Source organism: Pseudorasbora parva, chromosome 15, assembly GCF_024679245.1.
Source record: "Pseudorasbora parva isolate DD20220531a chromosome 15, ASM2467924v1, whole genome shotgun sequence".
Lineage (NCBI taxonomy): Eukaryota > Metazoa > Chordata > Actinopteri > Cypriniformes > Gobionidae > Pseudorasbora > Pseudorasbora parva.
Window position 1 is genome coordinate 33,571,704 of NC_090186.1, and position 27,048 is coordinate 33,598,751.

Below are 27,048 nucleotides of genomic sequence, written 5' to 3' on the forward strand. Positions count from 1 at the left end.
ACAGCAGTAAAGGCTACTGCCCCTTTAAGACCTACTACACAGATATGCGTCTTCTTTCTGAAAACTTACTGTGATTGACGTGACGAATTAAATCGTAAGAATCCGCTGCAGGGCGAAGGTCCTGTCGAACTGGTTTCGGGGGGAAGCTGTTCAGAATAGCGAACTTTGCGCAGACTTTGTGTGAGAGCGGCGATTTCAACGTCAACTCTTTGTCATACTCAAGTGCTTTTCAGCTTGCACAACAGGGGTGGCCAAAAGGGTTGCCAGGCTTCAAACAGATGTGGCACTGGCTACCCATGGCCACCCCTTAGCTACGCCCCTGTATTTGGGACACTTCACATTTTAGGCCTACAGATATTAAGAGTGTGTTGTAGTACATTTAAATGAAATGGAATTAGTGTTAATTGCCAGTCCATGGTGGGGGTAGTGTTGTGGGATGTGTCTCCAATGTGTTTAGTTTAGGACAGCTCAGTGCGTGTGTGTGAAGGAGGGTGTTCTGAATATTTTTTCGGCATAGTGGCGGCAGTGGCTCAGTGGTTCATGTAGGTTGTCTACAAACCAGAAGGTTGGTGGTTCAATCCCCGGTTCCACTTGACCAAGTGTCGAAGTGTCCATGAGCAAGACACCTAACCCCAGCTGCTCCCGACGAGCTGGATGGTGGCTGACATCGCCGTCGGTGTATGAATGGGTGAATGTGAGGCAAACATGTAAAGCGCTTTGGATAAAAGCGCTATTTAAATGTAGTCCATTTTTCAGTCTTTAATTCTCCTTGACTAATAGGAAAGGGAGAAGGACTGGTTTCTATTTTGAAAAAACATTTTTAATTGTACTTTGATTAAGTTTCAGCAGTTTGTAAGCTTTGAACTGGAAACTTTTGAAATCCAATCAACAACACCTATCCTCTGTGCTGTTATCTATCGAACACCAGGAGCAAATAAGTACTGTATTTCAGAACTGGCTACTCTCTTTGCAGATATTATTTTAAAATATGATAACGTGTGTGCTGTCCAACAAACCACCTAGCAAAATACTTAAATTGAATTGACTTCAGCAAATGATGAAGGGGCCTACGCATAACCGGGGACACGCTGGACTTGATTCTGTCCTTTGGCTTAGATATCAAGGACATTTTCATTCATGACTTTTGTTATCTGACCACAATCCAGTCTTAAGTTCCGTCTCTCTTCCTTGCCAACTGAAAGAAATTTGTCCAGTTAAAAAATGGCTTCGTCCACTAATGCCCAATTCATATTTGGATTTCAATGTTTCTTTCATGGAGAAGTTACAGTTTGTTCAAGTGGATCTTGTATCTCCACATCTTGATGTAGAAGAAGCTGTTAATACTTTTAATGTTGTATGCAAAGAAACATTAGACTGTGTTGCTCCTTTGAGACAGGTATGTAGAAAAAGTTAGTCTGCTCCATGGTACAATGAAGAGGTGAAATTGTTACGAAGACAGTGTAGAAGATATGAACGCAAATGAAAGAGAGATAAATAACACATTTCTTATAAAAGGTTAAGAGACTCCTTAGGTAAATTCCAGCGGGCTGTAAAAAACTGCCGACATTAGAGGTGCCTGGAGATACATCCATAGAGCTATGTGAAGGCCTTTTAGAATTGTTTGTTGGGTGTATTTCTGAGATAAGAAAGAATATACAACAGTGTTCATACACTCACATTAAGGATTATTAGGAACACCTGTTTAATTTCTCATTAATGCAATTATCTAATCAACCAATCACATGGCAGTTGCTTCAATGCATTTAGGGGTGTGGTCCTGGTCAAGACAATCTCCTGAACTCCAAACTGAATGTCAGAATAGGAAAGAAAGGTGATTTAAGCTATTTTCAGTGTGGCATGGTTATTAGTGCTAGACGGGCTGGTCTGAATATTTCACAATCTGCTCAGTTACTGGGATTTTCACGCACAACCTTTTCTAGGATTTACAAAGAATGGTGTAAAAAGGGGAAAAAAACATCCAGTATGCGGCAGTCCTGTGGGCGAAAATCCCTTGTTGATGTTAGAGGTCAGATGAGAATGGGCCGGCTGATTCAAGCTGATAGAAGAGCAACTTTGACTGAAATAACCACTCGTTACAACCGAGGTATGCAGCAAAGCATTTGTGAAGCACAACCTTGAGGCGGATGGGCTACAGCAGCAGAAGACCCCACCGGGTACCACTCATCTCCACGACAAATAGGAAAAAGAGGCTACAATTTGCACAAGCTCACCAAAATTGGACAGTTGAAGACTGGAAAAATGTTGTCTGGTCTGATGAGTCTCGATTGCTGTTGAGACATTGAGATGGAGTCTGAATTTGGCGTAAACAGAATGAGAACATGGCTTTATAATGCATTGTGCAGGCTGGCGGTGGTGGTGTAATGGTGTGGGGTGTTTTCTGGGCACACTTTAGGCCCCTTAGTGCCAACTGGACATCCCTTAAATGCCACAACCTACCTGAGCATTGTTTCTGACCATGTTCATCCCTTTATGTACCCATCCTCTGATAATGCACAATGTCACAAAGATTGAATCATTTCAAATTGGTTTCTTGAACATGACAATGAGTTCACTCTACTAAAATGGCCCCCACAGTCACCAGATCTCAACCCAATAGAGCATCTTTGGGATGTGGTGGAACAGGAGCTTCATGACCTGGATGTGCATCCCACAAATCTCCATCAACTGCAAGATGCTATCCTGTCAATATGGGCCAACATTTCTAAAGAATGCTTTCAGCACCTTGTTGAATATATGCCACTTAGAATTAAGGCAGTTCTGAAGGCGAAAGGGGGTCAGAATCAGTATTAGCATGGTGTTCCTAATAATCCTTTAGGTGCGTGTATGCCTATAGATACAGTTCTAATTCATGCTGTGTTGACTGATTTTGTCTGATCTCCCTAGCTATGCTTTTAGATATTGTATAGCTTAAGCCAACATCTTCCCCTCAAGATATTGTTCCCACAACCCTATTTAAGAAAGTCATTGAGTTGATTGGTCCATTTGTATTAACTATAATTATTAAGAGTCTTAAGTCTGGAATTGTTCCTACTTATTCTAAACATACTATAGTACACCCTTGTTGAACAAAACAAACCTAGACATGAGTGTGCTGTGCAATTATAGACCTCTTTCAAAGCTTCCTTTTTTAGCAAAGATTTTAGAGAAAACAGTCTTTAATCAGCTTGAATCCTTCCACTGAAAATTTTCAGTCAGGGTTTAAAAAACAACACCATAGCACAGAATCTGCACTATTGAAAGTACTGAATGACTTTTTATTGCTACTGATCAGGGTAATGTGTCTGTACTTTTACTATTGGATCTGTCAGCAGCGTTTGATACTATTGACCACAACATTCTGCTCTCACGCCTAGAAAATTATGTAGAGATTTGAGGAAATTGCCTGAAATGGATCAGGTCTTATTTTGGAAACAGAAATGTTTCTGTTTAGATGGGGGAATTTACATCTACACTGAAAAAAAATTTGGAGTGACATTTACTTAAAAAAAGCTAGGCAACTTTTTCCACACAGAAAGTGCGTGTAATCAGGGTATTCTCACAAAAATGCGTATAAATAGTACGAGTGTGCAATACGCCCCACCACCCTAAACCTACCCAAGCGCGTGTCATATATACGCCATAAAGAGCGTATCATATGCACACAAAAAACAGCGTATCATATGCACGCCAAAATGAGTTTTGGCGTATACATTCCACGACATTGCACACTCGTACTATTTATACGCATTTATGTGTGATCGGGTTGGTGTAATCTTTACACAGGCTATTCTAAGTAATATTTACTTACTAGAACCACTTATTTTTTATGTAAAATACACAAGTAAATTGCACTGGCAATACTCATCTATAGATTGTAACTTTCACTCAGATTACCATTGCATCCAATTACAAAACCCATGTGAACATGGCTGATATTTCTGAGTTTTGCATGATGCACCCAGAATGCATTGTGGCATGAAGCATGTCACCATTGTTGAGATTCTTAGGCTGAATCTTGATATCTGTGTGTGAGAAAAGCTTGCAGGAGTTCAAAGTGCTTAGTGTACAGTCTGTTATAAAATGTATTCAACTTGTCTGGTTAAAACTGTGCTGGATCTTTTCTAGAATAAAACAAGGTTAATAGTATATTGCTCATACTCAGGTATAAGATTGGTGAAATAAGCCACTACACAATGATCTTATTCTGATCATTAAGCAGCCAAAAGCATCTGATCATGTTTTTTCTGCTTCTCTTGCCATAGCAAACTCAGTCAGAGCAGTGAGAGAAACACTAACATTAAAAAGTCGCCAAACTGCTCAACTAAAGAAAACACTAATCGCCATAATGGTGACATAAAAAATCTCTATTAATTCTCAATAAGAGCTTATGTAGCTTTAGCTACCGTTATTGTGATTAAAACTCGCGTTCAGTTAAAAGTCAAAACTTATTGAGAATAAGTCAGCCACATAAAAGCAACATCCCAAAATGACCGTCTCTGCCACCACTGAACAAGTGGGATCTTTGCGAAAAATCTGTGCGCATTTTCAAAAGTACTTTGCTTTTCAGATTATAATTGACTTAATATTTTAGGTGAATGTGCTGACTATAAAACATTAAATATTATTTGTAAATATATGATAAAATTTGCTCTTTTTTTCTCAGTTAATTTATTACATGAATAGACTGTGTACATTTTACTTAAGATATATAGTTCCAACTTAAACTTGATTTTACAATGTAATAATTACATGAATTAATGTAATAGATTTTACCATACCACAAAATCATTTTTTTCAGTGTACTTCAGCGTTGGTATCATGTGGTATTTCACAAGGATCCATTTTAGCACCAGTATTTTTTTTTCACTGTATGCTTCTGTTAGTTCAAATCATGAGGAAATACTGTATTATTTTCATTGTTATGCAGAAAACACCCAGCTGTACCTTCCATTAATGCCTACTGTCTCTTTGGCTGTAGAAAGACTAGTTAAATGTTTGACGAGATTAAGCTGTGGATGTCCACTAATTTTTTTATGTTTAAATGAAACAAAAACAGAATTGGTTTTATTCGGCCCTTCCGAGTCCTTCGATACATCCAAAATTGACTTGAGTGCATTTTCACCTTTTCGGATGCATCAGGTAAAAACTTTTGGTATAATTTGTGATAGTGCTCTAAAATTTTAAAAACAGATAAACAAAGTCATTAAAACTAGTTTCTTTTTTTTAGACTGATCGCTAAAATCAAGTCCTTTGTGTCACAGAAGGACCTGGAAAAAGATAATCTATGCTTTTATTTTTCTCGAGACTCTAGATTAGATATAATTTAAATTTCTAAAAACCTTATTAAATGTGTAAACCATATTGATATCCTACCCATTCTGATCCGCTGCACTGCAAGCATGCACTATTGGCGCTGGAAGCAGGAAACTGAGCCAACTCTCCAATACATCACCTGTTCGTAGACAACATGGGAAGAAAGAGGGAGATCATAGAATCTCCCAAATGTGTTGGGTGTCGCCGAACTTGCAGCTCTGCAGATGTCTGCCAGCGAGGCACCTTGCGCCAACGTCCAGAAGGAGGCAACACTCTGAGTGGAGTGAGCCTTCACCCCAAGGGGGCATAGCTTGCCTTGGGACTGATACACCAAGATGACGGCATCCTCTATCCAGTGGGACAACCTCTGGTTAGAGACAGCCTTTCCTTTCTGCTGGACTACATAATAGACAAATACTGACCTGAGGTCCTGAAACGCATTGTGCGGTCTACATTGGGATGGGTCTGTCTCCTCCAGGGGCAGTACTTGCAAGTTCACCACCTGGTCCCTGAAAGGAGTGGTGGGAACTTTGGGCACAGGCCAGGGTCTCAGGATCACATGAGAGTAGGCCGGCCCAAACTCGGAAGGGGTGTTAAGATAAGAAAGAAGTCCCAAGAGGGAATGGGGTGAGGTTGAGAAGGGTTCAGCCACCTTGCACCTGATGACCAGGCTCTGCTTTCCCACAGACTTTTCTTCTACTGTGTTGTAATGTGTGACGATAACAGCAACATACACTTTAGGGTGGAGGGAGACAGCCTTTGTTCCAACCCATCTTGCAGAAAGGAAAGGACCTTGTCAGAACCGGACTCTGATCAGGTTCCACTTCCTAGTTTAAGCGCGCCTTGTACAGAGGTCTCTAGCTGAAGTGATAGTGTCTACTACCACAGGGGTTAGGTCACTAAAAAGCAGAGCAGAGACCACCTTGATGGTTGATGTATGCAATGGTCAAGGTGTACTGGTCTGGACCAGTATAGGCTTGTCCCGCAGCCTGGTGGAGGTAAGGAATACTGCTAGCAATTTGAGACAATTGCTATGCCACTGCAGTCTAGGTCCTGTCCAGAAGCAGCATGCCTGTTGGACACGGCACCCTGGTAGAAGGCATCTGTTGACTGGACAACATGACTGGACACTTGTTCTAGGGGACAACACAATACAAAGAAATCATCTCCACAAGGGAGAGTTGGCTCTTTTGACCCAGTTGACATAAAGCCACAGATGGCTGAGGTGTCTGAGCACCAGGTCCTGGTGTTCGCTGATCTCGCAAGTGGGCCAGGATGAGCCAGTCGTCAAGATGGTTGAGGATGCGAACATCCTCTTCCTGCAACAAGGTAAAGGTGGCCTCTAACCTTTGTAAAAATGTAGGGCGACAGGGACAGCCCAAATGTGTAGACCTTGCATCTCCTGAACACAAAGCAACGGTTTGTGTCAAGAGAGAATTGATACATGAAAGTATGCATCCTTCAGGTCGATTACTGCATTTAAAAAGGCATTTGAAAAGGCATTTCTGCGTTAACATTTTGAACATACCCCATATAAAAGCAAAATGGGTTGCATTCCTGTCAGTCATAGGCTAGTAATAAACCTTACAGATTTCGCCTTTCAATTTGATTTGGGGATGTCCCTACAAAAACCTGTAAATTGCTCTGAGGTATCTCCATTTAGAGATTATATCTTTATAAGTAATGAGCGGATATACTGCCAGTTTCATGTCACTTAAGCATTGTGCAGCTCATGGACAAGGAAAAATCATTACTATTCATAAAAAACCCACATGAAAACAACCACAACTTATGACAAAAACTTTAATCTGTTGATTTCTCAGGTTACATGATAATTAACAATAATAATAAATGTCTTGGTTACATGTGTTACACTTTAAAACAGCCATCAGAATACATACTAGCTTTCCGCTCCGTGATTTTGTCCTTGTTTGTTTCCAAACAGCTCATCCTACAGTCCTTCTGAGTTACCAGCTGATATCTCGTCTTGACCTACATTTTTTAAGTACAGCGGCCAAATGACCATAAACACCCTGTTATTAGGATAAAATAAACTTCTATCCCATAGTTTAACATCTAGCACCAGAGCGACTTGATTTAACAGAGCTTAACAGAGACATTCTCTCTGTTCCACATAGCATCATCTGCAGTACTGAAATGCTACATCTAAATGTTGTGAAATTGATTTTTTGGTGGTACTCTAGCCTGTGTGAAATTACCTAGCAATCATACTTGTCTTTTGTCTTCTTTTATTGGAAAAGCACATGGGAAGGGAGATTATTTTAAGAGTTGTGTAGTGAATGCACATTATCCCAAGTCAGGATCTGTATCATAAAGTAGGAATGATTTTCAATGCCCTTGAAATCACATAAAAAAAAACAAAGTTACAACAAATGATCTAAACAAGCTACAGTAGTAATACTTGTGAACATAAAAAAAGAAAAGGGGAACCAAAATACTTTGCAGATTAGGATGTGTTAGTTTTAAAAGTAGCAATAAAATAAAAAATTATGTCAAAGGACTAAATGGTTGATTTAACAATTTACAAAACCGGTTTATAATTTACATCATATAGCTTTTGAGTTAGACATCATGCTGAGGTGTGTGCAAGAATATGCTGCATGTTAGAGAGGTTATAGCATTGACACCAGCTGTATCCAGAGAACGCTTCACCAACGCTATATGAATGCTAGCGCAAGGAGCAGCTTTTGATGTGCAGATGAACTCCCGTCTGAGCATTCCAGAGGTTTTTAAATTACGTGCACATGACTGAAGGACACAATGGAACAGAGTGAGTGCACATTTGTGTGTCCGTCACTTTGCTTCTCTGTAGCTGACAGTGAGATGTCGTACATGTCTAAAGGAGGTCAGGCAAGTGACTATAGACCGAGTCAAGTAGCGTCTGGCTTGCTTCTTGGCTCTTCACCCCTGCGATCTCGAACAAGCGGTCCAGCTTGTCCTCCGCCATCGGGATCTCCTCAATGACATGGAGCTCCTCAGGGTTGAGAATGTGCAGCATATCATCGAAGATGGGCTGAAGGTCACAGGGGTCCAGACGTACCTGCCGCAGCACAGTGTCCTTTTTCTCTGAAGGACAAAAGAATAGTTTAGGACTTATTTATTATACTCTTTATGACCCATTACTAAAAGAAATGTGCTAATTATTTAATACAATATATGGTTAAACACAAAGCATCCATAAGAAATTACTACAATACTTTTCACCACATTAGAGTCGAAAGCATGTTTGGGTTTAAACCGTTTTCGGAACAATTTTGGACACTTAAATTATTTAACTTTTAATTTAATTAAACCAATTTAAATGCCGAGTTTAAATGTTGAGTTTGACAAGGGACAAATTGTGATGGCTAGATGACAGGCTCAGAGCATCTCCAAAATTGCAACTCTTGTGGGGTGTTCTCGGTCTGCAGTGGTCAGTATCTCTCAAAAGCGGTCCAAGGAAAGGAACTGTGGTGAACCGGCGACCGGGTCATGGGCGGTCAAGGCTCATTAATGCACGTGGGGAGTGAATGCTGGCTCATGTGGTCCGAACAAACTGTTGAGCTACTGTAGCTCAAATTGCTCAAGAAGTTAATGCTGGGTTAGATGAAAAAAGGTGTCAGAATACACAATGCATCGCAGTATGTTGCGTATGGGGCTGCAGACCAGTCAGTGTGCCCATGCTGACCCCCGTCCACTGCAGAAAGTGCCAACAGGGGACATGTGAGCATCAGAACTGGACCACAGAGCAACGGAAGAATATGGCCTGGTCTAATGAATCACGTTTTCTTTTACACCATGTGGATGGCCAGGTGGATGTGTATTGCTTACCTGGGGAACACATGGCAACAGGATGCACTATGGGAAGAAGGCAAGCCAACAGAGGCATTGCGATACTTTGGTCAATGTTTTGCTCAGAAACCTTGGGTTCTAACATTCATCTGGATGTTACTTTGACACATACCACCTACTTAAGCATTGCTGCAGACCATTTACACCCTTTCATATGGTATTCCCTGGTGGCGGTGGCCTCTTTCAGCAGGATAATGCGCCCTGCTACAAAGCAAAAGTGGTTCAGGAATGGTTTGAGGAGCACAAGTTTGAGGCGTCAACTTGGCCCCCAAATTCTACAGATCTTAATCCAATCAAGCAACTGTTGGATGTGCTGAACAAAAAAAGTCTGATCCATGGAGGCCTCACCTCGCAACTTACAGGATTTAAAAGATCTGCTGCTAACATGTTGGTGCCAGATACCACACCCATTCAGGGGTCTAGTGGAGTCCATACCTCTACGATTCAGGGCTGTTTTGGCAGCAAAATAAGTTGTTTTGCATATTTGAAATGGTTGACCATACGATGCAGGAACATAAAGCTTCCACAAGGAGGCCATATATGCAAACTTCACAATAAAGATCATCAAACACGGAGTTAAATAAAGAAAATGCTTTTTTGGAGGAATTTGGTGCAATTAAATGGTTACTTTTTATTTAAATTGTATTATATTTTAATTTAAAATATTATTATATTTAAATTAACATTGTTAAATTATGAAAAACAAACCTAAATATTAATAATAATAAAGCATAGAATTAATATAGATTTTTATATATTATTATAGATGAGTCCAACATGTCCAGCATAGTTTAGCTCCAACTTGCCTCAGTCAACAAACTGTCTGGAAGTTCCTAGTATTCTACGTACAGAAGCAGGATTGGACACCCCTGCTATAGATTTTATTACTATCAACTTTTATTGATGTGTTTTTCTAACTGTGTTCCTGTTTATCTACATGCATTTACCTTTGGTTATAAAAGAGCCTGTCCGGCTGAGGGCAGAGTCCTTGCTGGAAGTGGAGTCACAGCGCAGCAGAGGCTCGGATTCGTCGGTAAAGAACCCCTTGGTGCGCTCCATGGGGGACTGCTCCACCACCACACCGGGCGACTCTAAAGGCTTATGGCTGGGGCTCAGACAATGGCTTACATTCACAGCCGTCATTAGCTTGTTCAGGTCAACCTACGACAAAAGAAGTGTCAGAGTACATGTTAATGACAGTGATGAGAACATTTTTGGCACATCTATTTGTTTAGAGATTCGTTTTCATGCTGTTCTGATCTCACAAGTGTATCCTGTCAGGACAAACAAAGATTTCTTGGAACAACTATTATGTGACTACTGGATTTGGAAGAATGAGGGTCTTTGCTGACAGACAGCGATGACTGTATTAATGCGTGGGCACTACAAGTGTATCACTATGTGCCCATGGCCGGGTCAGCACAAAGGGTTTGGCCTTCGCAGACCTGGACCACCCACATGAGGCCCGTCCCTGCTGCCTTTTGCGTCAGTGGAGGACAGATGAAAAAGATTTCAGTACATCCAGAAATTACTGCCCACAGAGCACATGGCCTGTGTTACATTCACAAAACCCCCGTACACAAATCATACTTGTTATGTCAATGTGTTGGATGCATTTCTAAGAATGAATTTAGAGCAAGTCGGTAAAATCTGGATTTTATAACCACAGTCTAGTACTGTTCTTTAGTCTATATTAGATAGTACAGGCTGAAGTGGCCACCGTTTTAACCAACAATGAATATTGTTCTATCTATTAATCTATCAACCTATTTTTCTATGCATGTATGTTTCTATGAACGCTATATTGCCAAAAGTATTGGGACGCCCATCCAAATAATTGATATCAGGTGATCCAATCACTTCCATGCCCAAAGGTGTATAAAAAACACCTAGTAATGCAGACTGCTTCTACAAACATTTGTGAAAGAATGGGTGATAGGTTGCCATCTGTGCAATAAGTCAATTTGTAAAATTTCCTCACTTCTAAATATTCTATGGTCAATCCCCCTACTGCCAAGCAGCTGCATCCAAGCCTTACATCACCAAGTGCAATGCAAAGCATCGGATGCAGAGGTGTAAAGCAGTCTTTCACTCTGTCAGGCAATCTGATGGATGAGCCAGGGTTTGGACGTTGCCAGGAGAACGCTACTTGCCTGACTGCATTGTGCCAAATGGAATTATAGTGCGGGGTTGTTTATACAGGGGTTGGGCTTGGCCCCTTAGTTCTAGTGAAAGGCACTCTTAATGCTTCAGCATACCAAAACATTTTGGACAATTTCATGCTCCAAATTTTGTGGGAACAGTTTGGGGATGGCCCCATCCTGTTCCAGCATAACTGTGCACTGGTGCACAAAGCAAGGTCCATAAAGACATGGATGAGTGAGTTTGGTGTGGAGGAACTTGACTGGCATGTGAGTCCTGACCTCAACCCGATAGAACACCTTGGTGATGAATTAGAGCGGAGACTGTTAGCCAGGCCTCCCTCATCCAACACCAGTGTCTGACCTCACAAATGCGTTTCTAGAAGAATGGTCAAAAATTCCTATAAACACACTCCTAAACCTTGTGGAAAGCATTCGCAGAGGAGTTGAAGTTGTTATAGCTGCAAAGGCTGGGCAAACTCCATATTAAACCCTACAGATTAAGAATGGGATGTCATTAAAGTTCATATGCATGTAAAGGCAGAAATCCCAAAACTTTTGGTAACATAGTGCATGTATGTGTATGTATCTATATGTTTCTATGCTTATTCTATTCTATTCTATTGCTTATCTAAGCATAAAAGGCTATATTCATGGTAAAAATAAATAAATACATAATATAATTAATATAATAAATTCACAGCATTACTATAACATTACTAAAAATATGTAACATATTTCTTTATTACCGGTATTTAAAAAAAATCTGAAATTTCCATTAAAAAATTACTTTAAATAAGCTTCATCTTTATATAAATGTGTGTAATTGTTGAGTGCCCAATACTTGTTTATTTTTATACCATTTGATCGTGTTTAGTTTCAAAACAAGGGAGAATATTTATAACAGGGATATCTGAAGATCATTTGAATGTATTGTAGCAATTAAAAATCATAATACAATAGCCATGGTGATCCCTAAGAAATCTGTGGTGATTTCCAGGTCTAGAAATCCTGACATAAGCTATTAAGGGAAGCATTTAATAGCATGGGCAGGTATTCAAACTTTAGAAGTGGCAGTTTCAAATTATAGGAAAGATGGAAACCGCTCCAGTTCCGGGAAAGTTTCCCTTGGAATCAGCAGTGAATAATCAATGGCACGTAGAAAAGCAGGCCATTACTCTGAGTGGCACGCTGAGAGATCCCATTTAGTCATTCATTAGTCACTCCACATAGAGGAAAAACAGCTCTGAACTCAAAGACACCACCTATGAAACAGCAAAACGGTAACAAAAGAGGTCAAGCTAATTCAAGTAAATATATTAGTAATGCAGCATTACAGACCATTGATATGTCCCTGTCTGATGTTTTTCGTGCTATTGCTAAAGTACATCAAATAGTTGAGTTTTTCTGGTGAGTGAGTTTAATGTGATGACTCAAAGTGATGGCTTCAACGGTTTTCTATGAGAAATCTTGTATTATTTCACACAAGTTGTGTTGACCACATTTATGATACTTTATTATTCCAAAAATATATATTTTGGAACAACTTGATGGTGAACAAAGAAGTGGCTGACTTTACAAATTGGGTGAAATATTCCTTGAAACAGTAAGAACTAAGCAGACAGATAAGACTGCTCCACCCTCTCCCTGAAGTCATGTATTCATGTTGAAAGGAAGGAAGTAAGTGTGCCGCAGCACATGCAAGATACAAAAATAGCCACTTTTACAAGAGAAACCAGAATTACTGTAGCAATTACAGATGCATCTATCTGGTGTGCACTGCTGGCAAATGTTTACCCATCTAACGGCAACAGTTTCATTCCCCCATTAAAGTGCCACAGAATGCTGCATTTTTTTTATTTCAATATGACATTATTTTCATGCCAATTAAATGTTTCCCCACAAAATTTTCATTACTGTAATGCAAAAGTCAACAAGCACTGCAATGATATACTTGTAAATGTAATTCTTTTATCTCTGTTTTTGAGAAAAAAAGTTGCCAGCCAGTTGCTGGGCCCCAGATTATTTTATTGTATGAATATCGGAACAAGCAATGCCAAAATAAAGACAATTGTACTGTTTAAACCCTCTGTTTAAAAAAAAAAACTGCAATTTCGATTTATATTCTTAACATTGATGATCTGGTTATGTTACTATGTATCTGCTTGCATAAGATATTGTTTGTTTCTGCTTCTTTTTCGCCTGCGCTTTAATCAGGAGATCCTGTACTCTTTCAGAAGATGTGTCATAGTGCCCTCTAGCGTGTAACAGCGAAAACACAGAAAGCCAAAAAAGTTCCATCAATGGCGGGGAAAAAGTTAATATATATATATATATATATATTAAACTAAAATAATTTCTTTCTAAAATTATTTTGTAGAAACATAATTTGATGTTAATTTTATATATATATATATAATTGAAAGATATAATTGATTTACACACACACACACACACACACACACACACACACACACACACACACACACACACACACACACACAAAATATACACACAAATATTAGCATTATCTTATTGCAGAACCCATATTGTTTTTTTTTCCAGTGTTTTTTCAACTGACTAGAATCATCCCAGTTTTCCATTGTCTACCAAACCAACAGACACATTATTCCAAGCACGCAGACCGCTGTTCAAACACGTTGCATGTCGCAGGAAGAAGGATGGGCGTATACCCAAAAATCTTCTCTATTCACATCCAGCAGAAAAGCTGTTGGCAAATGTCTGAAAACACAACATGGGGGCCGCCAAGAACGCTGTGCCATCACACACTAGGACACAAGACACAGATGTGGAAAGTGTGTCACTCCCACACTGATCTTATTAGCCGCAGTTAACACTGCTCCAGACTCAACAAGACCACCTACAGCACACAGCGCATGGTCCACATCTGACTATAGAAAGCGTGGAAGTGCAACTTTTAACATTATACATTTAGAAAATAATTTCGAGATAAACACCACTTCTTTGTTCCTTCTTTTAAGCTTGGAAAACCTGTCAAAACATTGCATATAAATAGCAGCACAGGACAGACTGACAGAGTGCTGGTGACGGCTTTCAGCCGGCGTCTAAAAGTTCTGGGGCTGTTTGGCTGGCGTCCATGACAAGTGGAGCACTGGGTGTGTTTATCCTCTGAGGGTCCTTATCTGAGGTTTACTTGCAAGCTGAGTCCAAGTGGTATGACTTTGTATCCTTTGTAACTCATAAAAATGGATCTCGCTCAGTTTCTTGGCAGTAAAGAACTATTAACACAAGAATCCCAGAGAACATCATGAATATGAGATTAAAAAGTACAAGAGACTAAACACTTGATTACATTTTGCATATTCCTTTCAAGACATTTCTGGTCATCAAAGTGACCAAAGACGAACATACCTCAATCAAGATGTCCTTAACGCATTTAATCTGATAGTAACGTCTGCTGCCTCTTTCTAACCATGTGCAATTCATTCACCTGATGGGAGGTTATGCGTGCTGTGGCACAGGACACAAGTCATTCGATCTGGAAACATGTGGCTCTGATTATTGTAGCTCTTTCTTCTAATAATGATGTTTCACCCCCATTGCTTTACCATTAACATTCAGCATTGCTAATTCAATATCAGATCTCATAAGCATCATGTTTTTGCTCAGAGAAACAGAAAAGGCCCTCACCAGGCCCATGTAATTCTCATGTTCTGTAGTTCACATCAGTTAAAGAGACAGTTCACCACCAAAATAAAAGCCCTATAAACATTTATTCACCCTCATGTTTTGTTAACATTGACGTTTATTGTATAAAAAAAAGACACTTCTCAATGACATTTCTCTAATTATATTATTTTATTTTCCACAGAGGAAATAATGTCATAAAGGTTTAAAACAACATGAGTGAGAGTAAATCATGACATGATTAAAATTTGTGGGTGAACTATCCCTTTAAAAGCCATAAAAAAAACTCTTCTTTATGCAATTGTAATTGCAGTGTAAATGGATTAATGACACTCTTGAGTAAACACTATGGAAATATATTTAAATACCTATTCAAATACAGCTTCAAAAAAAGAAAGAAAAAAAAGAAGTTGTAGCCAAAAAGTTTATGTGTAATAAATTATGTTGAATCAAAAATCTAAATACAGTATACTTATTGTAATGTCTATTACATGTTTTTTTTTTTCTCATTTAACTCAATAATAATTTTAAATTGTATTTTGGAGCTAATTTTTAAAATAAATTAAATGCACAATTCATTTGCGATTATATTATTTAACTGGCACATCATATATTTAATTAGATTAAAAATTGTAATTGCTTGAAAGCCCTTTTTATAATTTTCAATGATTCTCAAATTCTCTAGAAATGAACTAATTAAATAGACAAAGTTTAATGAAAAAACATATTGAATAAAATAAAATAAATACTAATAAATAAAAAATTATAATATAAAATTAAATGTCAGTGACCCAAATAACAAGGTTGCAAATTGGGCTAAATAAAACAAAATATAAAGCCAGTTTGGGACCAAATGTTGGCTAGTACTTGATAAACTTATATCTCGTGTTGATTCAAAAATATTACTTTTCATAGTTTTATAATATTCAGTGATTCAAAAGTATTTTTTAAATGCTAATTTAAGGGTGAGCTACTCCTTTAAACTCATAAAAACCACGAGGACGAGTGATGTGAATTAATGGAGAACTGCTTTAAAACCATGAACAAGATGTGCTCTGCAGAGAGATGACTTTGCTTTTCCTTTACAGACACAAGTTCAGTGAAAGTCAACACCCGCACTGGCAATTAGGTTATTATGAGGTGGCGTTGACAGGTGACCATATGAATAAGTCTGAGAGTTTTATCTAGGTTTATCTTGGTTATATCAGTGTCATCAAAATTCATCCAAAAGCCTTAACTACACCATCTACAGTGACCTTGAGACAAGGACAGAGTAAATAAAGTGGCTTTTATCTGCGCACAGGAAAGGCTTGAAACTCTAAAATGAAAGTTGATGACTGATCCTCCATCTCCGGTAGCCTGTCAGGCCTATGTCATTAGTAATGCAGCTCAATTGGATGCAGCCAGGAGTCATGAGGCACTCACAGTTTGTTTACCCATCTGCACACTATTATCCAAATAGATTGTTATTAGTCCTGGGGTGTGTGTGTTATATAAGACTATCTACGCATGACAACTAGATCAATTATTGTGGCCTGACTAATACAGCGGCTTGTGGCTTGACCACGACAGAACAGGTCTGATGTTTTCTAGCATTCAAACATTTCTACTTTAAAATGTAAAAATAAAAATTCCTATTTATTATATGAATAAAATATAAATTTAAAAAATATATTAAATGAATAATGAAAATAACTAATAAAATAATAGTCATTTTCTTATATTACATGAGAAAATGAGTCCAGTTGTATCAGTAGCCTGTTTTATTCAGCATGAAGCATGTTGGCCCGTGGATGCCGCTAAGTTGAGATCACATGACCAGGGGCCTGTTTCGTACGTCGCTAACTCATGTGATTGTTGACGATTTGGCTTGATCTCGGATTGTTTGGTTCTTCGAAGCTCATCCTGGACTTGCTGTCATAGCAACATGTCCGTTAGCTTAAACCTGCTCGGGAGCAGGCTTATTTCATGTAAACAGGATTAGATCGCATCTTAAAGTGAGATTTAAAATCTGTCCCAGCCACTGCTACTTTATTACAAGACTTCATTACTGAACCAGGGGCAATAATAACTCAAAATAATAATAAATATAAAAGTTTATTTGAAAATAATATTTTAATGTTGTATAAAATTTGTGTATAATACTTTAGACACAGTCACTTGATTGATAGATGTATTTGTGAATTGGGATGGAATGATTACTTTATAGTTGTATTGGAGGTTTACACACATTGTGCAGTTAATCTTTGTTGTGCATTAATTTGAGTGATGACGGATATTATGGGATGGCTTAATGCAGCGCAAGAGATGCAGATAATTTCTTCTTGACTGTTAAGAAACTTTAATTAATATTGTCACATAACAAATCTGCTTCAAATTGAATTAAAAATGAAATTACAACATTAAAATAAAAATGTAAAGTGTGTACAAATATTTTAAAATCGTGAATATAAATAATTGGGAATTATGTTCATCAAAACAGTGCACATTTAATTTATCTAACTTTTATGTTGGTTTGGTTGTTTGTCTGTTTCCTTATTTATATTTTTTTCTTTGACAAGTTTTTTGCCAGGCGGCTTTTTTAATTATATGATTTCATTACGTTGTCTTGACGCCAGCCAATCGCTGCATTGGTGATCATGGTTTCGAGTATCAATGCATTTGCCCTCTATAGGGAACACAGGCACACGCAGTGATCTCAGATAATATAATCCAGATATTTTAATCCAATCCAAGAACCAAATTAGCCAGAGATCAGTTATCAGGATTAAAAGATCTGGGATCAGTTAAATCATCTCGGATGTATTAAGCGAGGTACGTAGAACGGGCCCCAGGTGAAAACGGCTACCTTCATCCAATGTCTACAATGATGTCTGCGACGCTCGTTGTCAACCGAAAACCTAGAGATGCTCACCTGAGGATTGTCTTCCATGACACTGCGTATCTTGTCCACCACGTCAATTCGGCGTTGGCGGTGAAGGGCATTGATTAGCTTAGCCAGGTTGGCGTCGCTGTCACGAATGGTCCAGTGCTGCAGAGCAGCGTATGCCCTCTCGTGATCTGCCGAGTAGCCGTTGGAAAAGGCGGCCACCTCGCGCTCGGTGGCACTGGCCAGAGACTTGTACATGTCAACCCACTGACTGCCAATCTGTGCTGCAACCAGCCTCAAGATGTCAACACCTAAAGAATAAGAGGAAAGGGCAATCCTATGTTTATCTACGTATACTGTAGTTTGCACTTCATATAGACTTACAGGGCAACATTATCAATGTATTACCTGACAAGTTGTACTGATATATTACAGTGCAGCATGTCATATATTGATATACATTATAGTTCTAATTAAGTATGTGAGCAATATGTATGCAATAAGAAACTCATACTTTCGTTCAGCAAGGTTGCATTAAATAAACATACACTGTAATTCTATTTTTAAAGGGATGGTTGCATGCGATTTCACTTTTTATAGTTTAGTTAGTGTGTAATGTTGCTGCTTGAGCATAAACAGTGTCTGCAAATTTACAGCGCTGAAAGTTCAATGTAAACAGAGATATTGTCTTTTATAGTTATGGCAGTTTATTGCCTACAAAAATGGCTGGTTTGGACTACAACAAGCTTCTTCCTGGGTTGGTGACATCATAAACCCTTGCTAGTCACTGTAGACTTCTGACCGTAATGGTAAGGGGCGTGGTGTTTCCGGACAACCTGTGCTTGGCACTTCAGCCAATAAAAATACATGAAACTACATTTGGCCATCTAACCAATCTAAGACAATTGAGTTTTTCGGAGGGATGGGCTTCATAGAAGCAGGAAGCAAAGGACAGTGGAGACAGCGGTGTGGAAAAAAGGTAAAATATAAGAAAAATATGGCGTTTTCAAAAACAATAACAAAAGAAGTATCAAGACATGTTATACTGCGCCCCATAAACACAACCAAGCCTAGAAAAAAACCACGGAACAACCCCTTTAATCACTGGGTAATAAGTAACTTTACTTCATATAGGATTAGGAATAGGGTTTGGTTTGGTTTAGGATTAGTTGGATGCAATTATGCATACTTTATAGTTATTACTATAGAAACTGCATGTAACATATGTAACAATAGCCGTTTCCATTACCCTTCAAACTGAAATTTAAAATAGGCCCAATAGAAATGCCATGCATATGCCAAAGTGTTTATGTTCGCATTACGTGTTTTCTACTGGTAATTCGGAAACATTTTTTTTTTTTTTTTTACATTCATAAAACTGCAATGGAAAATGTATTTCCGCATTTACAGGTCACCTGCCGTATGTGAAAGTCACAAGATCATTCCGAATCCAAAGTTCCTCTGTGAAATCACATACTATAACCTCCCAGAAAAACCGTGTACGTGGCAGCTCCCAAATATAACAGGCTTTCCTTTTATTAATGCTTGGATAACACATCTATGTCTCCTCCTTTAATTAAAAATAATGGCTAGTGTGGTGACTGTTATAAACGTAAACCTAGCAACATCCGTCACTATGATTTTTGGAAGTACTTATCGCGTAAGGTTTTGAAAAAATTATATATAAATCAGAAAATTCTGATTTGCCATCACAGGAATAAACTGCTTTTAAAATATATTAAAATAGGAAACAAATTATTATTTATTTTAAATTGTAATAATATTTCAAAATATTACTGTACTTTTAACCAAATAAATCCAGCCTTGGAAAAATCAACCAAAAACCAAGCCCAAGCTTCTGTACGGCATCTACTAGATGTAAAATCATTAATGTGTCTTGGAAATGTAACGCAGTTAGCATGACGTGCTGTCAGCGCAGTACAGTGTAGACAGACAGTTAGTGAATGGCATCGTAAAGTGTAAAAGGGCAGCACTCTTGGGTTACAGTATGCCAGCGGCTTCTGTGGGACATGGTGTCCCGAGGATAAGGTCATAGGAACGACCTAGATTTATGCCTGCGTTTATATATTTGGTGTAGCGTGACAAACAGTTGCCTTTAAGGGAATCTTTCTAAGAGTGAACCCCAGAGCAATATAATTTTTTTAACTTATGTTAAATATTTTTCTATTTTCTATGTTTGCTATTGCTCATACTTGGGGATCTGAATGTTCCCCACAGTATTAAACTTCAGCATATACTGTAACTCATCCAGCTCCATTGCATTGCTACAGGGATGAATGATAAATCATGAACATATTTATAGCATTCTTTTAGGTGATCAAATATTTGATGCGTCAAAAAGTCTAAAAAAATTGTCACTCAAATTTAGTGGAAAAATCCCATAGATTCACAATGAAGAAGGAACATGAGCCATATTCAACAACTATAAAAAAAATACTGTAATCCATTTGTCAGCGACCACCCTAAGCGACGTCCTGGTATTAAGATGCTTTTTGGTCAATCAAATCTTTTTTTTTTGATTAGTCAAGAGTTTGGTACGGAAATCTTAAGATTGTGACAATACCAGCGTTTCCCTCTAGCATTTTGAGCTCTGTTGAACAGATTCATAGTCAGGTCAGGTCAACATTATTTATATAGCGCGTTTACAATGACGATTGTTTCAAAGCAGCTTCACAGTGTTAAACAGGACAATATTGCAACAACATTTTATTTGGCTGTACAGTTGTTCTGGAGAAAACAGTGATGTTATCGGCTTATGTTAATTTATCATATAGGCACAATGTTGGCAGATCAGTATTATAGTTTATACAATTAATTAAAGCCTAATAAATACATTTTATTTGGATATTTATTTGAATAACTTGCATTGAAATTTTAGTGTCCCCAACAAAGCAAACCAAGCCGAAGTCGACAGTGGCAAGGAACCAAAATGGAGAAAAATAAACCTTGGGAGAAACGATTACACAAGAATATGAATATTTGAAGGATAGGAGTAATCATGCTGGAGAGAGGAGACGGAAACACCTCTGATTGGCCATCGTGTTCACACACTCAACATATATGTCTGCGATTGGCTACAATGATCAATGATTCAAACTATTTTGTAAATAGACATCTTTGACGCTCTTCACAAAGTGTTTAAAAAGATACACACCTTCTATCAGCAGATATATTCGAGAATAGTGAGAGAAAATTGTATTAAAATACTACTTTAATATCATCAACTATTCTATAGTTTCTGAAAAGCTGTGGTTTTCTAAGAGTCTATTGTGAAATAACGAAATATATATCCTGTAAACATCCATGAAACTTCCATGAACCCAACATAAAACAGCACAGATCAATGCAATCCGTGTTGAATTTGTCTCTAATGAAGATAAACATGACCGAGTTGTGCGTAACAGGATGACTGTGGGGGACAACTGCTGCTGGAAGGTATTAACGCATCTATCTGTAAGCTGGATCTGACTTATTTGGGATCCATCTGTAGCAAATTCACTGAAGCTCTCTGGGGGTTAGCGTGCCACTGACTGTACTGCGGATCTAAAAAGGCCAGGGCCTGCGGGCTGCCCATCCTCTCGCCTGTCGTTTCCAGAGGTCGCTACGGCATGACAGAGAGCACTGTCTGAGTGATCTAGGCCAAAGTCGATAGGTTGCGTGATGCGTTCCCTTGTCTGAGACTGTACTTTGTGATGGATTTAGTTGCCCTAGTCCCAAAGGCAACTTTTATAGAATGCTGGGAAAACATGTGCTGCCAGTATCCGAATGTAAAGTGCGTTTACAAATATTTCAAAACTTGTTTGTGCTTCAGTCAGTCAGTACAATGTTCTTCTTAAACTCTGTGTGACTATCTATCTGCAGTTGCAAGAGAAAGTATGTCAACCGCATGCAGAATCTATGAAAATGTGAACAATTTTAACTAAATTAAAAGAGATCATATAAAATGTGTTATTTTTTCATTTAGCGCTGTCCTGAATAAGATTTTTACATAAAATTTGTTTTAATAGCCCGCAAGACAAAAGAAAATGGCTGAAAATGGCTGAATTGATTAAAATTACCCTTTCAAAAGTCTATGAACCACTGATTCTTAATACTGTGTGTCGTTCCCTGGATGACCGATGGCTGTTTTGTGTCTTGTGATGGTTGTTCATGAATCCCTTGTTTGTCTTGAGCAGTTCAACTATCCAATGTTCTTCAGAAAAATCCTTCAGGTCCTACAAATTCTTCAGTTTTCCAGCATCTTTTGTATAATTTAACCCTTTCCAGCAGTAACTGTATGATTTTGAGATCCTTCCTTTCACACTGATGACGATTGAGGGACTCAAACACAACTATAAAAAAAAAAAACTAAATTCCTTCAAATGGTCACTGATGCTTTAAGAGCCTGGGGGTGAAAACTTTTTAACATGTTGAAGATGTCCAATTTGTTCTTATTTTGTATAAATATAAAATGTATTACTTTAGTACTGCCCTTCAGAAGCAACAGAAGATACGTACATGTTTCCCAAAGGACAAATTAAGTACAATTTACCCTGATCTTCAAATTCAATAAGTTTTCACCCCCTGGCTCTTCATGCTTTGTGTTTCCTTCTAGAGCATCAGTGAATGTTTGAAGCTGTTTTTTCATAGTTGTGTTTGAGTCCCTCAATCATCCTCAGGGCAAAAAGATGGATCTCAAAATCATACCGTCATTGTTGGAAAGGGTTCAAATATCCAAACGATTCTGGAAAACTGAAGAATGTGCAGAACCTGGAGGACTTTTCAGAAGAACATTGGGCAGTTTAACTGCTCAGGACAAACAAGGGACTCAAAACAACAACCAGAAAACAAAAAACAGCCTTGGACCATCAAGGGAAGGACACACAATACTGAAAATCAATGGTTAATAACCTTTTGAATGGGGTCATTTTAATAAATGCAGCTATTTTTTTTTTTTGTCTTGAGGACAATATGTTAATTTGTTTTATGTATAATATCTAAAAAATAACATGCATTTTGTATGATCTCCCTTATACCCGTTTACATGATCTCCTGTATATAAATAACTGTAAACAATTGTTTTTTCTAAGTAAATAAATAAATAATATTTTAGTCATTCTCCTTCTTACTTGTCTATCTGCTTGCAATATATATATACATATATACTGACATAGTGAGTGATGCATGTAGTCACAAAATCACCCTTGTTACATATGGAAGATGTAATTGAGACACTACCAGGTGTAAATGGATAATCACTTGTGAACGATCACCCTATGTGCATTATAGGCCCTGTTTACATCTGGTTTTAAAAATTAACAGGTTTTAAAAATTAACTAGGGGTAATTAACAGATGGTAGATCATTCTCTGGGATGCGTTTTCATGAAAATCGAATGTAAAGAGTTTCATCTCTAACTACAGATTAGCTTATAGCGCTTGTCTATGGGGCACAGGTTAGACACAGGTGAAATTAAATCGCTAGTTAATGCCACTAACAAGGCTCAAAATTGCCTCACACTAACACGGTAGCATAATGAGGGTCCCTACATGCAAACCGAAGCATTGAGAACTTTGTAAGTGTACACACAGTTTAATAAGAAGATACTTTATAAACACAGTGCATTACACGTTCACGGTCAGGCGCCATCTTGGAAAACAGTCTCGACGAATCGATCCACGAGCGCTGTTCTAAGTGAGCTGGTCGATAGGAATTATGTTTGTGAAATGTAATAACATGGACATTTTTATTTTTATTTATTTATTTTCTCTGTTGTGTTCAGTGTTTTCTTCCGGAAACAACGGACCATATGAGATTACAAGTCACAGTTCATCACTTAGCAGAGCTCTCGTCGCTCGATGAGTCGAGACTGTTTTCCAAGATGGCACCTGTCCATGAACACATAGTGCACTGTGTTTATAAAGTATTTTCTTATTAAACTGTTTGTACACTTACAAAGTTCTCAAACCTTCGGTTTGCATGTAGGGACCCTCATTATGCTACTGTGTTAGTGTGAGGCTATTTTGAGCCTTGTTAGTGGTATTAACTAGCGATTTAATTTCAATACCCTGTGCCCCATAGACTAGTGTTATAAGCTAATCTGTTTTTAGAGATGAAACTCTTTACATTCGATTTCCATGAAAACGCATCTCAGAGAACGATCTACTCTGTAACCATCTATTAATTACACCTAGGGTCATTTCTCACCGGAGTTGTCCTTAAAGATGCATTTTGAGGGAATAACAGAGTTTAATATGAAAAAGCGGTGAAGTATCCCTTCAATAAACAATTAATGTCTCCTTGCTATTTTTGACATTCATAATTATTACTTTTGCTGTTCTTTGTGCAAGCTTTATGCGAGTGCTTGATTGCAGAATAGGCTAATGTATGATGCTTTTTTTAGAATGCTTCCCAGTATAGATTTAAGTAATTAAATTAGCCTAATATAAATGTGTACTTTGTCAACTATAGGCTTAAATGAATAACTACTAGTCCAGTAGAAAAAAACTTCAGTGAAGGGCAGTTCTACTAATTTCACATGTTTTTGATCCAGCATATCACAAAGGGAATTCCGGGTTGAGCTTTCCTATAGCTCAAACAGTAGAGTGTGGCTCTAGCAACGCCATGGTCATGGGTTCGATTCCCAGGGAGAGCAAGAACTGACAATAACGTAAAATGTAAATGTAAATGTTGAGCGAGCGGCGGTGAAGGAACGAGCGAGAGGAGCGGGATCTTCAGAAAGGAGCTCTCCGCTTTGGAGCAAATATTACCACTCCGTTCACATGCTCTGCTACAAAAGCAATCCAGTTGAATGTGTTTTCGACTACCTCTGGAATTAGTCGAAAGTGGACAAGCTCAAAATGTTTTAGACCCAGTTTAGCATTGTCCACTTGTGATCTGATCGACTGAAACACATCTTAATACCTGGTTTAACTAATAGTGAGTGATGCATGTAGTCACGAAATCACCCTTTTGTGTTAACAGGAGGCTTATTTGAGGCACGTGTCACTACCAGGTGTAAACGGCTGACCCCCTGTGATCTTAAGCGTATCGTAACAACAGCTGTAAAAACAAAAGGCATTGTGTGAAAGTGGGGAAACCCATTATGGATCATTTGCCTGTACAAAGACAACAGCTTATGAGCTACAGCCGTTTACAACAGAACAAAGCCTTAACGTTTTCATATGAGAAATCAAATGAGGTGGCAAACCGGCTGCAACAGGTCTAGGTTGGCTGGGCAACAAAGGAATCCTCTAAGGGAGTCAGGACTTCCCCCCTTTTAGTGAGTCGCCGTGGTGGCTTTACCGGAATGTCTCACAGCAACGCAGGCATCCCATAAATCCCTGACACCTCATACGCGATACCAGCCGCAGTAATTACCACTTCCCCATCACAAAAATGATGAAGACCAGGGGAGGCTCACTAGCAAGGGGATCCTACAAGCTTCCCCCGAGTTTCCCTGACTCTTACACAAAATGCTGGCAGAGTTGAGCTCACCCATGAAGTTCCTAATCATCTCTTATAAAAGCCCCAGCCCACCCTGATTCTGGGCAGTGGGCTTTTATAGATAACACCTATTGCAGAGGTTGTTATATGGGGCGTACATGCGGGTGGTTCTACGTCTTTGATCTCCGCTATGCGTGCTTTGTTATACCTCCAATGAAAGAATTCATTATTTGGACGATCACTCCTTCATCTTTATATACGTTTCCCATGCGGCCCTTTATGGCCATTATTTCACTAATGTAGTAAACGGACACACATGCACTTCAGGCCGCCCAATTACACACCTTGAATGCATTAGGGGAATGTTTTGTGTTGTGTTTGTGGAGGCAACCGGCTGTGTAAAGGTTACCTGCGCTTTCTTACATGATTCGAGAAGGCTCTACTATCAGTTTAGGGTGTAATAAATTATTTGCTCGCAGAAGTCAATAAACAAGGAAATTGTTCATGTTTAGGAGTGCAAGGGAGAAAAACACCACCGTAAAAATAGCGTTTTTTTAATACCTGGTGGAAGTGTTTAACATTTTTTTATGCTCCTTTTATCCTTTCCTTGATATTCCACTATTTTTCAAGGGTAATTAACTTTCTGAATGTCATAAAATTATTCTTAATCCATTTAAACGAAAATAGTGTTGTATTTTGCTTATATCAATTCTAATAAATAACAGTATTGTCTAAATAACAGTAATTGTTTAGGTTTGGACACATATGTATCATCGTTTGGCCATTTTTTTTATGGGCAAAATCCAGACATTTCAATGGGAATCCATGTGATCAGGATTTTGCACAAGGGTGAACAATTTCCCCACGCACATTTTGCATTAGGTTTAGTTGGTCAAGTCACTATTCATGAGAGACAAGGGACATTTTTGCTATGAATTATTGCTACATGGTTTCTTACTGGCCTAGATTTTTAATAAAAAGCCCAGCTAGAAGTCTTTATACGATATTCCATTCCCTAGATTTTTTAATGTGAGTCTAAAATGCTATACTCATTGTATTTTTTTTTACCTTATCATAAATTTGTGAATGCTTTCTGTGAAAAATAGCAAACCTCTCCTCATCAAAACACACAATTTAAAGGGAGAATAATTGTCATTATTTACTCACCCTCATGTTGTTCCTGTATGAGTTTATTTCTTCTGTTGAACACACACAATTATATATTTTAAAGAATGTTGTGAAACAAACCGTTGACAGACTTCCATGGTGTTTTTGTATTTATTTTTTACTACTATGTAAGTAAATGGCTACTGTCAACGGTCTATTTCACAACATTCTTTAAAATATGTTTTTTGTGTGTGTTCGTCAGAAGAAAGAAACTGAGAAAGTGATGAAAGTGATGACAAAATTAAAAATTTGGGGTGAACTATCCCTTTAAGATACCAGTCATATCTGCAGGACAAATGTGTGGAACAAGTTACATACAGTAAGAGTTACATACTCAATAGTTTTCTCAAGCATGAGTCCCCAGCAGAATATGCCCTAAATTCAGACACCTCCCATGACATAATTCAGTCCCTCTTCTCATCTCCCACAAGGGCATGACCACTGATAAACTCATCTACCGCTAAACCACAAAGAACTGGAATAATCTGGTTCCAACTGCTCACAGTTGAAGCACAGTCATACAAAGAGGCGGATATTTGAGGTCGATATAAACCGGTGTGCCTATCGCCACAGTCCCAGCTAACCTAGCAGC

At 38.4% G+C, this 27,048-nt stretch overlaps 1 protein-coding gene across 3 annotated transcripts in view; it reads right to left on the reverse strand.

Annotated features, from left to right (window-relative positions):
* Positions 1-7,099: 7,099 nt before the first annotated feature.
* tnfrsf21 (tumor necrosis factor receptor superfamily, member 21) overlaps positions 7,100-27,048 on the reverse strand; it is a 36,132-nt gene continuing 16,183 nt past the window's right edge. For all 3 annotated transcript variants that reach the window (XM_067417833.1, XM_067417832.1, XM_067417831.1), the window contains 3 exons: positions 17,890-18,155; positions 10,113-10,326; positions 7,100-8,400 (listed from right to left, as the gene is read on the reverse strand). In XM_067417833.1, coding sequence (XP_067273934.1) covers positions 8,171-8,400; positions 10,113-10,326; positions 17,890-18,155 — 710 coding nt within the window. In that variant the 3' untranslated portion in view covers positions 7,100-8,170. The remainder of the gene's footprint in view (positions 8,401-10,112; positions 10,327-17,889; positions 18,156-27,048) is intronic.